Source organism: Apteryx mantelli, chromosome 14 (assembly GCF_036417845.1).
Source record: "Apteryx mantelli isolate bAptMan1 chromosome 14, bAptMan1.hap1, whole genome shotgun sequence".
Classification (NCBI taxonomy): Eukaryota; Metazoa; Chordata; class Aves; order Apterygiformes; family Apterygidae; genus Apteryx; species Apteryx mantelli.
Window position 1 is genome coordinate 10,200,556 of NC_089991.1, and position 14,954 is coordinate 10,215,509.

A 14,954-nucleotide genomic window follows, 5' to 3' on the forward strand; every position below is an offset into this window, starting at 1 on the left:
AAACTAGAGTTACTTAAATATCCTTCAGAAATATCTTATTTAAATATTGTGAGTCTCACTGCCTGGACTGGCAGGAAGATTTGAAACCTTTTCAGCCCTGCTCAGTTTGGCAAATAGGCAGAATTTGAAGTTTACTAGACACTAAAATCTTGGTGAACAAGTTCAGATTGTTTTGCATGAGTGCGGGTGTCAATGTATGACCCTGTCATTGTGTCTGAGAATTTCAAGGTGTGTAAGCCCTGGCTAACACCTAGCTCTTTATTTAGTGTTGGGGCATGCAGTGTAGTGCACCTTGTTCTGGCAGGGTTGTGTTTCAGAAGCCCCAGTACAGTCGGAGGCTTATGTTGCTCCAAATAATGCAGTGGCAGGGTCAGCAGATGAGCAGCCCTGAGGTAAGGGAACTGGAGGAACTCGTCTATTTTCAGCATCACATCCGGGGTCTCGCACTTTGGGACTTTACTGCTGTAGCAAAGGAAAGCAAAAAGCCTGCTGAGGGAGAATATTCTTCACTGTCTTGTTTTATTGCTTCTTACTCAGGTATTTGAAAGATGGGGCATGTTTTGTGTTGTCCTCATAAAGCATGTACTAGCTTTTTGAACTTCATGTGAGTGCTACCCAAAAGCCCTCAGTCTTCTGACTTGAGTTATCAGTTTAAAGCTTGTTTGCATTATTGTGGATCTGAGTGGAACCAGCCTTAGTGAATCCAGCTGCTATAACTCTGTATTTCTGGTAGCTGGGCGAAATTTCAGCAAGTAAGTGGGTGCATAGTGTCCATTGCTTAAAATTGACTACTGGTTATTGCAATCCTACACAAGCAGGACAGTGCCACCATGTGGCAAGAACCGTGGAGCAAGAAGCTAATGAGCGGTGGAAGACCACATGTACCCATAGCTCCAGCCTGAAGGCGTCACTGGTTAGGGAGTCTAGATTAGGGTGCGTCTCAGAAAGAAGCAGCAAAATCTCTCGTAATTTTTATAAGAGGATTCCGTGGTGTTGTATAGCTTCTAATGTCTTAATTAAAACCAGTCCAGTTTTGCTTTAAAACCAGCTTGCACTCTTAAGAGGACATAGGGGGAGCTCGTCACACTGTTTTTAATTAACAAATCTTTTCTGTTTGTCTTTTTTGTCCCCTCTCCTCCTAGTATTGCAGAATGCTGTAGCACTCCATATTCACTGCTGGGCTTGGTCTTCACAGTCTCTTTTGTTGCTTTGGGAGTTCTGACTCTCTGCAAGTTTTACTTGCAAGGTTACCGAGCATTCATGAATGACCCTGCTATGAACAGGTAAGTTCGTCTTTGCATCTAGGGTCTAAAAGGAAACAGACAAAAAGGGCTTTATGTAGGAGCAGTATGGGCTGAACTACAACTTGTTTTAACTTATAAACTCTTGGATATCTTTGACAGGCTTTTTATATGCCAGTCTAAGTATACATTGGAAGGATTTGAGGTGAAAATACAGCTTGCCACAGATTTCTTGGGAGCTGGTTCATTTCTGTAACAAATTCAGTGCTGCTGTTTGGGATTTATAATTGCATAGCTTGATCATCTCAGTACCTTCATTTGTATGAGTCACTGGAGAATTTTCACATGCTTGAAAATTATAAACACCTATACAGTTTCATCTCCATTTCCTCATTCACCCTCTAGTCCTCTGTGAAATGCTGCTAATCTTTGAGGTTTAAAACAGAGCATTGTATGGATCACTTATAAGTTACTATGGGAAATAACCAAAATATACAAAGTGCTTGTTTTCCTTACATTTGTCTCAGCCGTCTAATATAAAATTGGGATCCCAGTTACGGCACTTTGTTGCTCAGTTATTCCAGCCTTTATCTCTGTAGAAAATTCAGACTGTAGGCAAAAGAATGTTTCACATTTCAGGTTCTGAGATGAGGAAGTGAGAATGAGAATGATTATCAGTTGGGATTGCCAAGGAATAGTCTACATAAAAGCGCCTTTTGGGGAAGCATGCAGTTCCAGGCAGTCTGTAATGTTGCTGCCTCAAGGTGGTAGTGTTAAAATGCAGTCCTTAAATGTATTAAATGCAGTCTGAGCTTCCAGGCCAAAGAGGAGCAAGGCTGGCAGCCTAATTTGGAGGTGTAGGGTGTTTTTCCCTTGCATTTGTTAAAAGTCACAGAGGATAAACTGAAAACTGGATAAATTTCTAATTTGCCTAAACTAGAGAGCGGTGAGATGAAAGGAGGGTGTTTCTCCAGGGCTGAAGGATAGACAGGAGGGTGGTGTTGGGAAAGATAACAGGGAGAGCATCTGCTTCGTGGTGCCCTGGGAATGGATTTGACTGGAGCGCAAGTCTAGACATAGTAGGGCGGCTTCAGGCTAGTGTAGACATAGCCCTGGGGCTATGTGTCTCCTCAGAGGCACAACCTGGGGCCATGATGGGACTTCATGCTGGAGGGACTCTGTCATGTGGTTAGTGTCTGCTAGGCTGGATGAAGCCCATGTGCTGCTAGTCAAGAGGCGTGTTCTGAAATCTGGTAGTTCCTAACCCCCAACGTTGCAGCATTCTGGAAAACATTCCCATGTGGTTAAATCCTTAAAAGGGATGTTAGTGAAAAAACAAAACAATGACAGTTGTAGCATTGTGGTAGTTATGGGCAGCTCATTTCCTAGCATTTCTATGGGTGTTTTTGAACCACTGTTGGCACACAGAGATGTGATTGTTTGTTCTCTTGCCTGTGTTGATCTGCAGGGGAATGACTGAAGGGGTCACGCTCCTGATCCTCGCTGTGCAGACAGGTTTGATTGAGCTCCAAGTCGTGCATCGGGCATTCCTGCTCAGTATTATTCTCTTCATTGTAGTGGCGTCCATACTTCAGTCCATGCTGGAAATTGCTGATCCCATTGTTTTGGCATTGGGAGCTTCGAGAGACAAGTAAGAAATTGGTTTCCTAAACTGAAAGTTATTTAATGCTATTTTAGGAGGTGAGAAACTGATAACTGGCCTGATTTGGATTTTTAATAGCCTGTAAAGTTAGCTCTAGTTTTTTGCATTCTGTATACAGATTTTTTTTTTTTTTTAAGTCTAAATTATCTAGTTTTTCCCTTGCTGTCCTGCTCTCATGTGCATGCGGTGAGGCATTTCAGCATGCCATATGCTGGCAAAGGAGGATGACTTGGGTGACCTGCTCCCACTCGGTGGTGTGTCCATCTGGCCTCTGCAAGACAATTCTGTTTTGCAGCTGCTGGCTGCCTACTCTGAGTATTATGCTGCTGTGTTAGTGAACTGCAGTCTCTCTTAAGTAAATCCAGGACTTGAGTCCCTGTGCTCTCCCCATCCATACTACATTGTGTGGCTTTGCAGAATGGTTTTTGCTTAACCTCCTCTCCAGTTGGGTAGGTTTCCCTCTACTGCAGTGGCCTTAGACAGTTATTGAAGATGGGAAGTTTCTAGGAGTGACCTTGTAGTAGTCATTGCGAAAACTGGGTTTTTTTGTAAGGCGGTGATCCCAGAATGGTACAGTTTATTGGCAGAAAGTAGGAAGCCTTGCATTAGTGTACCAGATGTTTTGATCATGTGGGATTTTTTTTGTTATCTTCAATCTGTGTTTTGAAGAGCTTTATTGGTATCCTGTGTTCTTGTATTAATCTGTTTGTGTTTGTATCTTCTCTGTTAATTGGTTGTGTCTTTTTCCTTTCTGTAACCTGTAAGTGAGGAAATAAAAGAGAAGATTTGTTTATATTAGAGAGTATGTTTAGCTTAGAGGCTACTTGTAGCCAGTGTGGTATGCCTGCAGCAATGCTGGCTTTAAATATACTAACAACGGAGGAAGGAGTAGAGCCAGGCTATGAGCATCTGCCCAGCTCAGACGAGCAGTTTGCGGTGACCGCAAGTTTTAACTCTTCCGTCAAATTTCCTAGGCAGTTGACCCCATCTAGGATCATGATAAATTCCACCTCAGCTCTCCCTTTTTCCTCACCCCATATATACACTGAATTGCAAACCTCAAGATAGCGTTCTGGTGTTTCTTCAGACTAAATTAGCTGGTTTCTGCTGTCCCTCTGCTTTGTCACCCACCTCCACTGTTACTGTCGGTTTCTTTGTGCTTCATTTCCAGAGCTAAATGAGGTTAAAATACAACCTAAGGAACCTGTAGAGGTAGTATAGTAAATTATTGAAGACACTCTAAAAGCCTGTGCAAATGGGTGAGTGTAAAAAAGATTGATGGTCTGTTTAGGCCGGGGAGGAGATTAAGAAGTGAATGAGAGAGAGGAGCAGAATAAGGACCAGCAGAGATGAATGTTCAAGTCGTGCTGCATTTCTTTTCTCATGACACAAGAGAAGGGGCACAGTTTGAAAGACAACAGGCTTAAACCTGGTGATAAAAGGAAATGCTTCTGCCCAGTGCAGGTTGGCAAAAAGTCATAGAACAGTTTTAAGTATATAATCAGGGAGACCTGTGTTTAAATAGGAAAGTGTATAAACAATCAAATGCTTATTTAATTCTCAAGGTTAATGAGCTTTCATCTGAAACATACAGCATCCTAGGTACTTAATTTGCCTAATCAATGACTTGACCCATTATGACAATTACTGTAGCTGAATTTTTGCCCATAATCTTTGTATTTGTGTTGAAAATGGCAGAGGTCAGAAAAGAGGGAACTTTTCAGAATGCATTAAATGCAGTCTGAGTTTCCAGGCCAAAGAGAAACAAGGTTGGCAGCCTGATTTGGAGGTACAGGGCGTTTTCCCTTGCAGGGTTTCCCTTGTAGGGATGCATACTGCAAATTAGACTGTGCCCAGGCAGAATAGAAACTCCTTTCAATAAGTTAAAGCCTTGAGCAAAGATCTAATGTACCTACTTCTGTCAGTCTGCCTTGATAAATTGCAGCCTGTTCTTGCTCTGACACTCAAATCTGACTTAAAAAGTAAAAACCTACTGTGTTGTTCGCAGGAGTCTGTGGAAGCACTTCCGAGCAGTCAGCCTCTGTTTGTTCTTGCTGGTGTTCCCCGCGTACATGGCCTATATGATTTGTCAGTTTTTCCACATGGATTTCTGGCTGTTGATCATTATCTCCAGCAGTATTTTGACCTCCCTTCAGGTAAGAACGTTACCCCTGTATTAACTGTTATCCCGTTACTCTAGGAAGAAAATATATGGCCCTAAAAGAACAGGGGAGGATGGAGGGGCAGAAATACAAGATAGGATATAAAATCTCTTTATTTATCTGTATCTGTGACAATGGAGCTCCTAAGGGGATACGAGAGCATAGGTGGATGGAGGTTTATTTCAGACTGTAAAGCTGGGGTGCCTTTTGAGGGCATAATTAATTTTTCAAAGTAATAGTTTTTTTTTTTTTCCTTCCAAACTGCTCATTTATGTGTTGTTACTTAGCTGTGGTTCTTTAAAAGTAATGTGATGTTCAAAACTCAGTGATGTAAACACAGGAAATGTTGTTTATGTTATTTATTTTTGTAAAGTATTCATTATTACTTGCTCTTATTTATTAATTTCTAAAATTCCTCCTCCTGATGCTCAGCACTTCTGTTTAATCAACTCAGCTGTTCAGCAAAGTACTTAGAGGGGGAAGTACTTGGGAACAAGCTCAAATGTTTTGCAAAAAAAGTGACTTATTTGGCTTGAAGGTCAGCAACAATTTTGCTGCCTTGAGGGCTCACCTGCTTGCTGTGTGATTGGTGAACGTTGTCTGCTCAGGGCTTTACGGAAAATCCTGAATATAACTTGAGCTCCAGTTCAGAATCGAATGCTGAGCTGATGGTGTTGCGCTCTGTTACAGGTGCTTGGGACCCTCTTCATTTATGTTTTGTTTATGGTGGAGGAGTTCAGAAAAGAACCAGTAGAAAATATGGATGATGTGATTTATTATGTAAATGGCACATACCGGCTGCTGGAATTCCTTGTCGCTCTCTGTGTGGTGGCGTACGGTGTCTCGGAAACCATCTTTGGCGAATGGACTGTGATGGGTTCTGTGATCATCTTCATTCACTCCTATTATAATGTGTGGTTGCGTGCCCAGCTGGGGTGGAAAAGTTTCCTTCTCCGCAGAGATGCTGTGAATAAGATCAAATCGCTGCCCACTGCCACAAAAGAGCAGCTGGAGCAACACAATGATATCTGTGCCATCTGCTACCAGGTAAGAATAGAACTATCAAAGAACTGACTTGAATTTACGTAGCTCTGGACTCTCTCAAATTCAATCTGCAACTGCTAAAAGAAGTTATTTCAATTATGCTTAATACATAGTATTATGCTTAATAAATTTAATTATCCAGCTTTCTGCTTTATGTAACTTGACTTCGGTGGCTGGCATTGAGCGAGTGGTTTTATGAATAAAAAGATCACTTGGGTATATTTAAACTTTCACTTTGTTTTCCTCCAGTTATACAGCCCTTGAGTTTCTTTGAAACCTTTAATGTGTTTGGGTTGAGCTGGTCTCAGTGGTAATAGCAAATGTGCCCTTCCTTCATTAGTGGAGGATTCTGTTACTGAAAGATGAGGAGTGCTCAGTAGCTGAGCTGTCATTCTGCCTTAGAAGCAGCTCAGTCTCTACAGACACTGCCACTTTGTGCATAATGTCATTTTTTTATAACAAAAACCTAATTATCAAAAGGTTGAGTCTCATGTAAGCCAGCAGAAGTAAGGACATTAGAAATTAATGCTAAAAGTTATATCTTTATCACACCGCCAGCTCTGAAATCTCTTTCTCTTGGATAGAAATCATAGTAGTTATGAATGAAAGAACCACTCTGGGACTAATAGTGTGCAGTAATTGGATTGACTCCAAACTTGATACCAGTTCTTTGAAAAATACTCTTCCCAGATGGCTGCATTGAATGGCAGTGTTTAATACACCAAACTTGTAACGTGTGGGTCTGAGCTTTCTGAGTTAGGGTGTCTTTTCGGTTCTGCTTTGCTGTTGTCACATGTTGTATCTGTAAGTATGCTGGTTGTGACTTGCACAACTGTTTCTTACGCCAACTAATTCTGTGAATCTCATCCTCCAAAAACTTTTATTTGAAAGTAATAATACCTTGTAAACAAAGCTTTTGCTTAAATTCTAATCTCTGTAGTATAAACAACCAGGCCTGGCATGTACTTGAATTGTGTGTGTGTTTGGATGTGGAGGCTTGTGGGTGTGAAGGAAGAAACATTCTCCTACTTGCCTGTGAACTGCTTTTGATTCCTCTGTGGCTATTAGTCCCATCAGATGAGGCAGGGCATGTATGGATGGGGTAGTCTGAGATGAGAGGAACGAGATGGCAAATAACACGATCTTTTTTTTGTGTCTTTCAGGACATGAAATCTGCTGTAATCACACCATGTAGCCATTTTTTCCATGCAGGTTGTCTTAAGAAATGGCTGTACGTGCAAGAAACCTGCCCTCTGTGCCACTGCCAACTTAAGAACCCTTCACAGGTACCAGGACTGGCGTCAGAACCAGTTCAGCAGCCAAATCCTGGTGCAGAGCAAAATACCAGTCCTGGAGATGCAGCCGAGCCCCCTGGTGTTGAACGTGACAATGGGCCAAATATAAAAGACAGCCCTAGCAAGAGTAACAGACAAGTTGCTGATGGACAGGACAGCCAGGAGGCCTCTGCTGAGGCTGAGGGGTCTCCAAGCATGGACTGCTACGCAAGCCCGTGTGAAGCCAGCCAGGGAGCAGCTTTTGCTGCGGAACTGATTGCAACCCCAGAGGGGTGCCCCGCTCAAGACCCGAGGGTTTGTGTCCAGCTCTGAAGTGATAAAGGATGACACAGGAACAAACATTTCAGAGATCCAAGTTTGACTCAGAAGAAATCCTCTCCTTCCACAGCTGTGAAGGAAGTTTATAGCTATTAATGCTGGTCAAAATGTAATATCCCATGCTGATTTTTGTGGGCTGCTTGATAGTGGTAACTCCAGTGAGATACAGTATAAATGACTCCAGAAGCTCTCTGAACTGTGGGCATAGGAAGGATGTCTGGAATAAACTGAGAGTGTTTTCAAGACGTAGGTGAGGGATAAGAAGAACAGGAGGTCTGTGAGAGGTTGTAGACAGATGGAGAGAACACTAGCTTTTGTTTGGGGCAGGAAGAGGGTATCAAATACAGCCATGTCCCAGGGTACCAGAGAGGTCTTAAATGCAGTAGCCTGCTAGTCTTTGACTGAGGTGCAGCTATGGTTACTGATAAAACTTTTTATGGCATGGAAGTGAAAATCAAAGATGTAAGAGCAGTGATTGTGCTGGAAGATGGAAGCACTCTTAATACGTCATGTGTATGCTTTGGGTGTTCTTGGTGGGGCAATTGCATTTGAATTCATGTAATCTATAGTGACTCTCGACTTTTATGACAGAGTCGTCAATATTTTGATGTATATGAAACTTTTGTTAATATATTGGGCACAGTCTGGGCTGTGTGAAGTAAACTAAAGCTCTGATGAACACTTTGGCTTCTGCTACCATGTGCAGGAGGAAAGTGGGATGAGTTTTAGGGCACAGATAGAGGCCTTGCAGTACTGTCCTGTGTAACGTTTAATTCTTGCAGCTGAATTAAAACAGTATTAAACTCTGGCGATATTTGCACTTTGGGAATGAGTACATTATTGTGTATGATCAGACTCCGCAAATGCCACTTTTAAAGCTGTTAATAGGTTAGCACCTTTTTTTCTTTGACAAGGACATGTCCATACTTAAATTTTTACATTCATCATGGCTTCGAGTAGAACTAGGGACTGGGGTGGGGAAATAGGTGGGAGTAGGGGGGCAGGCAATTTTTTTATGTGAATTTTGATATGAAGAGAAATTAGTCACTTATTTATACAATAGGCTTGACTCAAGTGTTTTTCAAAGTCGGTATTCCTAATGTGAAATGTGATACTATTTTATTTTTTAGTAGTAAATTTGGATGTAGACAGACAGACATAGCTGAATGTCTTAATAAATTACATTTGAAGATTTTTACATCTGGTTATGTGATTCTTGTACTGAAGTTACCTGAATTAAGTATGCATTGAGAGGCCCTTCTGCAATAGTAGCTGTCTTTTCCCCTCAGAGATCAGTAAACTGATGCCATCTCTCCCTTGTTTCCGTTTCAATGCTGCGTTGTGGTGGTACCCTCTGGCCAGGGATGAGCATAGTCCTTAAGGCCAATTCTCGCCACCAGCTCTTGGACTGCAAAGACCAATGGCGGAACACCAAGGTGTGTTTGCTCCCAGAGGCCGTGCATGCTGCCTGGTGCTGCTGAGCCCCAAGCAAAACCTAGGCCTCTTTCCTTCTCACCTGGCAGGATGAGAATATCAATTGTAGCAGCCTGTGATTCTCTACCTCTGTTTTGTTTTCCTGCATCTTGATCAGGAAATTTAGGTTCACTGTGTGCTTCACTGATCTGCTGCAAATCTTTAGTAAAAGCTGGGAGCGCTGGCAAAGAAATATTGTAAGAAAAACTTTCTTTGAACTCTTCTTTTCTGAAATTCCTGTAAAGCTGTGGTCTGGGTCCTGCTCCTCCACACCTGCTTTTTCCCTGAAGTTGAATTTCTCTCAAAAGGAAAGCATGTTTTGTATGTGTCCAAGCTTTTAACTTACCTTTCAGACTTTTTTCCTTCTATCCACAGTGTTTTAAAAGCCTGTGGAGGCAAGAAATGGAGTTTCTGGGCAGGCCCTGTGCAAGATTGTTGCAGGGTGCTGTTTAGGACTATGAAACAAATGCTTGTCGTCAATTCACAGAATATGTCCTTAAAGGATACTCTCTTAAACCCTACTCACCATCCCCTGGGTGCTGAAAGATGACATTGCAAGTTCTTCAGGTCAGTAATGGGAAGAGTTTTTCCTTTGTGTATGGTCACCTCACTTCCACCATTGTTCTGCAGGCCCATGTAGGAAAGCTGTAGGAGGGAGCAAGTAAAACCCCAAGTGTTGGGGAAGAGGAGGTGGACAGAGCCAGACTTGGTAAGTCTTGTGAAATGAAGGCTGGAGAGATTGCAGCTGCTATACAAATATCTCGGGGTAAATGTGTGTGGTGGGGTACTTGCAATCATCTACAGTATTCACACGAGAGCAGTAGGGCAAAAAGGAATCGCAGGAGCCATCAGCTCCAGTTCATTGCTGTACCAGACAGTATGTCATTTCATTGCTTTCATAAATATAGGAAGCTGTGTTTAAAAAAAATCAGGGTTTGCCTTCGCTACTTACACTGAGGAGCTTTTTCTGAACCTGACTATCTCTTGGAAATGAACATTTTAATTTCTACCCTAAATTATTCATAGCTAATTGGTAAGGCAAAAACTAGAGGAAAGGACTATGGATTTACCCCAACATCAGTAAGAGGTAAGTGTGCCTGAAGACTGCTCATTAAAAATCAACAGGCCCTTTACCAGTATAGATTCAAAACACACGCTGTCTGCCAGGAATGCAGATCGGAAACATGAATGTGACATTGGAAAGGAGCCTGAAGGACTAGGAAGGTAATTGCTGTCGGTTAGGAGAAATGATGCTGCAAGACTCCCACTGAACCAAAAACAATATTCTGTGCTGAGGAAGCTGCTCAAAGATGTGGAGGCTCAGGCAGGCAGAGTCCTGAGTCCTGGCAAGAGATATATAATAGAATAAAAACATGTCTGAAAGATTTGTTCTTTGCAAGAGGGAGAGGAGAGAAAAGAGGGGAGGCTGCTAGCTTGGAGAGTTCGTAGGAAAAGAGCTCTTCTTGACAGATGGACTCCAGTGGAGTATCTGGGAAACAAGCTTCTGGCATTGAGGCTTGTACAGCTGGTCAGAGGAGTTTAAAACTGAGGAATGGGTGGATACGTGAGGGTTTTTTCACATTCTCATGATTTGAGGTTAAGAGAGGCTGTAGAAATAACTTGAGAAAATGCCAGTGAATGAAAGATGGGTAGAAAGAGGAAAGCACTGACAAGTAGAGGAGTATACGGGGGTGCAAGGACTGTGCCTGATTTGGTTGAGCCACAGGCTGTGGGCAGTAAAAACAAAACTAAGAAGAATACTTGTGAAAGATGAGGCTTAATTTCCAGATATAACCTGACGATGCTGCAGGTCAAAGAAATAAAAAGTATTCAGATATGTTGTAGAGAAGACCTTTCTTCAGATAGTCACTGCACCTACAGTACCAGTTCAAACTTACCTTCATTAGATACCAACACCATTACAAAGAGTTGGTTGTAGAGAGTAAGCTGAGATGGAACGTGTACATTACTGCAGGGTCCGTGAAGCAAAGGGCTAGGCTGAGCTAACTGGTTAGTAAAATTAGCTGAACTAGAAAGTTTTAAGGAGAGGATTAAGCTTCTATTCTTTGTTTTGTTTATTTGTTTTTCCAACTCCAAAATGCTGTCAGAATACCATTCCTTGAAAAACAGACTCCGGACTAAACAGTGCACAGCTAGCTCCAGAAGGAACTTAGAAGTAAGCTTGCAAGGAATGGGAGGATGGGAAATAAATACTAGTAAAGACAAGCAAGCTGCATCTTTCAGGTCAGGAAGTGCAGGGATGAAGTGAGAACTGCCAAAACTCAAGCTGAGTCAGATCTTGCAGAAGAAATAAACTATGTAACTTGAAAGGGAACAGGAGAAAGTGGGAATGCTGCTATGGAGCTGAGATTCAAAGAGCAGGGGATTCAGGAATGAAATGAAGCTTCTGTCTGCTCCGTAGAGCAGCTGGGCAAATTCTCCTGACCTCTGTGCTTTGTTTGGTGCAGAACTCCCTCTTGGACACTGCTTGCTTTAAGCTGATTTTCTTCTCTGCAGCTGTGTATGAGTAAATGCAAGAAATGGTTTTTTGAGTGTATATGATTAGGGCGAAAATCTATAGTTTGAGGCTTGAAATTGTCTTCATGTGGACCCCCTCTGATGGTGGTGTGACTTGACCTGACTGATGAATATTTGGAGTCCAAAAGATGCTTGCAGCTAGGCGATAGAATGGAAATTGGTTGGGACTTTTATGGCTAGTTGGCTTTTTATTGGAAATGAAAGCATTGATCATATGGTGGGATAGTGTGTGTCAATCAATCCTGTTGGATTACAGTTGTGGCTTGAACCTTTAAGAGGATCCCAGAGCTGCTGATTTATGGATTCCTTTGCTCTGGGCTCAGGGAAATGTATTTACACAAGGTGTGATGACTCCACCAGAAGACAGGGAGACTCAGAAGAGCAAACGTGTGACTAGGAATTTGCTTTGAAAGCCTTGGTCTGAATTGTGCAGACTGGCAACAACCAACCTCCTTTGGCTATTGATTATTTTGCAGCAGAAGACTCTTTCCCTCCTTGTTCCAAGTGAAGCAGTTCATTTAATGATAAGGCAGAAAGCTCTTGAAATGCACAAGCTTTTCCAATGCAAGAAAACCTCTTCTTTCCTGAACCATTTTAAATTTTATTTCTAATTTACTGAATCCTTTTTCCTGAAACAGTTTAAGCCCAGACTCTGATCTATTTGAATGTCATTTGACAATAAACTTGTAATATTTTTCCTAATTAGCAGAGAAAGTTAAGGAGTTTGGTTTCATTTTCTGGAGACGATCTGAGTTTTGAACCAAATAAGATATAAAATACAAGCAAATTGGTATCAGAGTCTAAAACAAAAATGCTTGGGAAATGGAACTGGCAGTTTAGAGCATCTTATGGTGTTTGGAAGGTAGGTGTGTTCAGAATGAGAGTAACCAAATTAGGGTGGGACTGATGTTGCTGGATGTTGTTCAGGCCAAGAGAGCAAACAGCAGGAATTACATTTGTTTTGGAATAGGTAGTACGTTGTAGTACGGTGCTTTTAAAGAGTGGATTGGAAGTTTTCAGGAGGGGTTGGTCCGTGGACCGCTGCTAGTTTATGCTGCTCTGAGGAGGGCTGTGGAGATGACCAGTGGACTGGTGCTGGCTCTTTTCCTCCAATATATTGAATTTGTATGAAGAGGCCTTTAAATAACTTTCCAGCATTACTTTTCGATCTCTGCAGTGTCTAGAGTATTGTTGAAGTCTGACCTCTAAGGCTTGTTTAAAGAGGTATTCCAAGTCCTACTTGTAACCCCCTATAAAAGCATTTGTGGGAAAGATGGACCAACATCTGTCTCTAGCAGTCTCTGGCTTTGCTGGCACTTTCAAAGGTGATAGCTAATGAGATTTTTAAATCAATTTTTCTTAGTGTTGCAATAGCATGTATAGAAATGAACTTGTCCCCATTTTTGTGATATGTATGTTCAATCGCATTAGAGATCACTGTTCACCCTTTTTTCCCCCTCGATAAGATACAGTTTTCTCTTTGACAATGCCTATTTCTTTGACTGTTGCTATTTTACTTACTGGCATCCTCCTGGAGCCCAGGCTAGAGACCTGGTGACTCTTCTCCTCTGTTTTGTAGTTCAGGGCTGCAGCATTGAGCGGCTGCACCTGCAAACATCTAGTGCAGGTTTGGAGATCCAGCCAGGCAAATCCTATGTGGTGCCATAAAGAAAGTTTATAGTTAGCTGATAAAACATTCAACAAATGTATTCTGTGACTCAAAGGTGTTGGTTATTCTCTTGAAAACAAACACTAATTGTCTTTTAGAGAAATAAGTATCCTGCAAAAATTTTGTGAGGTGTCTTGGAATAAGTATAATAAACAATGCTAAGAGAGCAGGACTGTATGTACATAAACCTAGAGATGACCTTGGTTAAACAGACAAGCTATAAAAGAAAAAACTATTTGAATGCATAAGCAACCGAACCAAAATTAAAAAATAAAATAAAATTTTTCTAAATGTTGCAAGTAATTAGACGCAATTTTTCCCAGAGGTTGCCATTTCCTGGAGGCGTATAATCCACATCCTTAAATAAATCACTGTTAGCTGGAGACAGCTTCAGCTACCAACAGCCAAAGACTAGAAGATCTGCAGAAATTTGCAGCAACAGATGTGAAATGCCTATGCCTGGGAAGTGGATGAATGACTTCAGTCTTAGGAATTTAAAGTGTAAAACTGACTTAATAGGCTAAAAATAATTAATTGAATAGGTATCTTTATTTATAAATGAAATTATATACAGTTCCTTAATTGACCATAGTCCGAGTTTTCTTTAAATTGACCGTTCACTGCTAGCTTGGGGAAAAAATGCCAGCTGGAATGCAGAGGGATTAAGTTTTATTTATTTTCCTTGCTAAGAGCCATATTGTGCAATTTAAAAGGAAACGTCCTTGAAAGATGGGTTCCTTTGTAAACTTTTTCAGCCCTTGTTTGTTTTCAGATGGAAATTAATTTCTCAAAGGCCCTCTGTGTTAGAAAGGGTGTTTTTATAAGTAAAGAAAAATGAAAAATTGTACTCTATTAAGATAGATTTTATTTCCAATATAAAAACTTACCATGTATGTGTTTGAATATTTGGTATAGTCGATCTGGTTGTCTTGCTGAGAACATATTGGTAATGATTTTCGTTTGCCCAGGTGGTAAGAAACAACCAGTGGGAGAAACCCCAGCCAAACTGTTGAATGTTACCAGAAATCGTCCTTATACTTTGATGTGCTTAAATATCATAAGTGCTGCTGAAAATGCAGCCTAGCATGGCAGCTCGTCGCTCCGAGTTTGATCGGTGCGTTTAGCACGGCGGGGATCCTGGTCTGTGAATGTTTGTGTCCAGCTGTAACAAGTGGCAGTAAACTAAGGTGGTTGGATGCATTTTCCTAGAAGCTGGGCCCAGGTGACTGCTTGCCCCCGGAGCAGCGGGTGCAGCAGCCACGGTGGCCTGTGCCCGGACGTGGGTGCAGACCTCCCGGTGGGAATGGGCGCAGACCTGGGCCGGCGCTGCCTCTGTGAAAGCAGCTTTATCGAGAAACGCAGCCGGGCACGAAGCAAAGCGCTTTAGAGGAAGGTTGTTAGCACGAGCCTCCCTCTTCTGCTCCGCTCTGACATAGTCCCTAGTGCGTGGTCTGCTGTGGACGCTGTGTTCACCAGTGCAGATGGGTGCTGGGTTCAGCGTGGCACTTCCGAGGAACACAGGGGAGCAGTCACCAGATCTGGCCGGCGGTG

General features: G+C 42.0%; 1 protein-coding gene across 5 annotated transcripts in view; it reads left to right on the forward strand.

Moving 5' to 3' along the window:
- The window catches only part of RNF145 (ring finger protein 145), a 45,845-nt gene extending 36,924 nt beyond the window's left edge, over positions 1–8,921 (forward strand). For all 5 annotated transcript variants that reach the window (XM_067304596.1, XM_013943628.2, XM_013943627.2 and 2 more), the window contains 5 exons: positions 1,143–1,283; positions 2,710–2,892; positions 4,913–5,060; positions 5,757–6,113; positions 7,274–8,921. In XM_067304596.1, coding sequence (XP_067160697.1) covers positions 1,143–1,283; positions 2,710–2,892; positions 4,913–5,060; positions 5,757–6,113; positions 7,274–7,717 — 1,273 coding nt within the window. In that variant the 3' untranslated portion in view covers positions 7,718–8,921. The remainder of the gene's footprint in view (positions 1–1,142; positions 1,284–2,709; positions 2,893–4,912; positions 5,061–5,756; positions 6,114–7,273) is intronic.
- Positions 8,922–14,954: the final 6,033 nt, after the last annotated feature.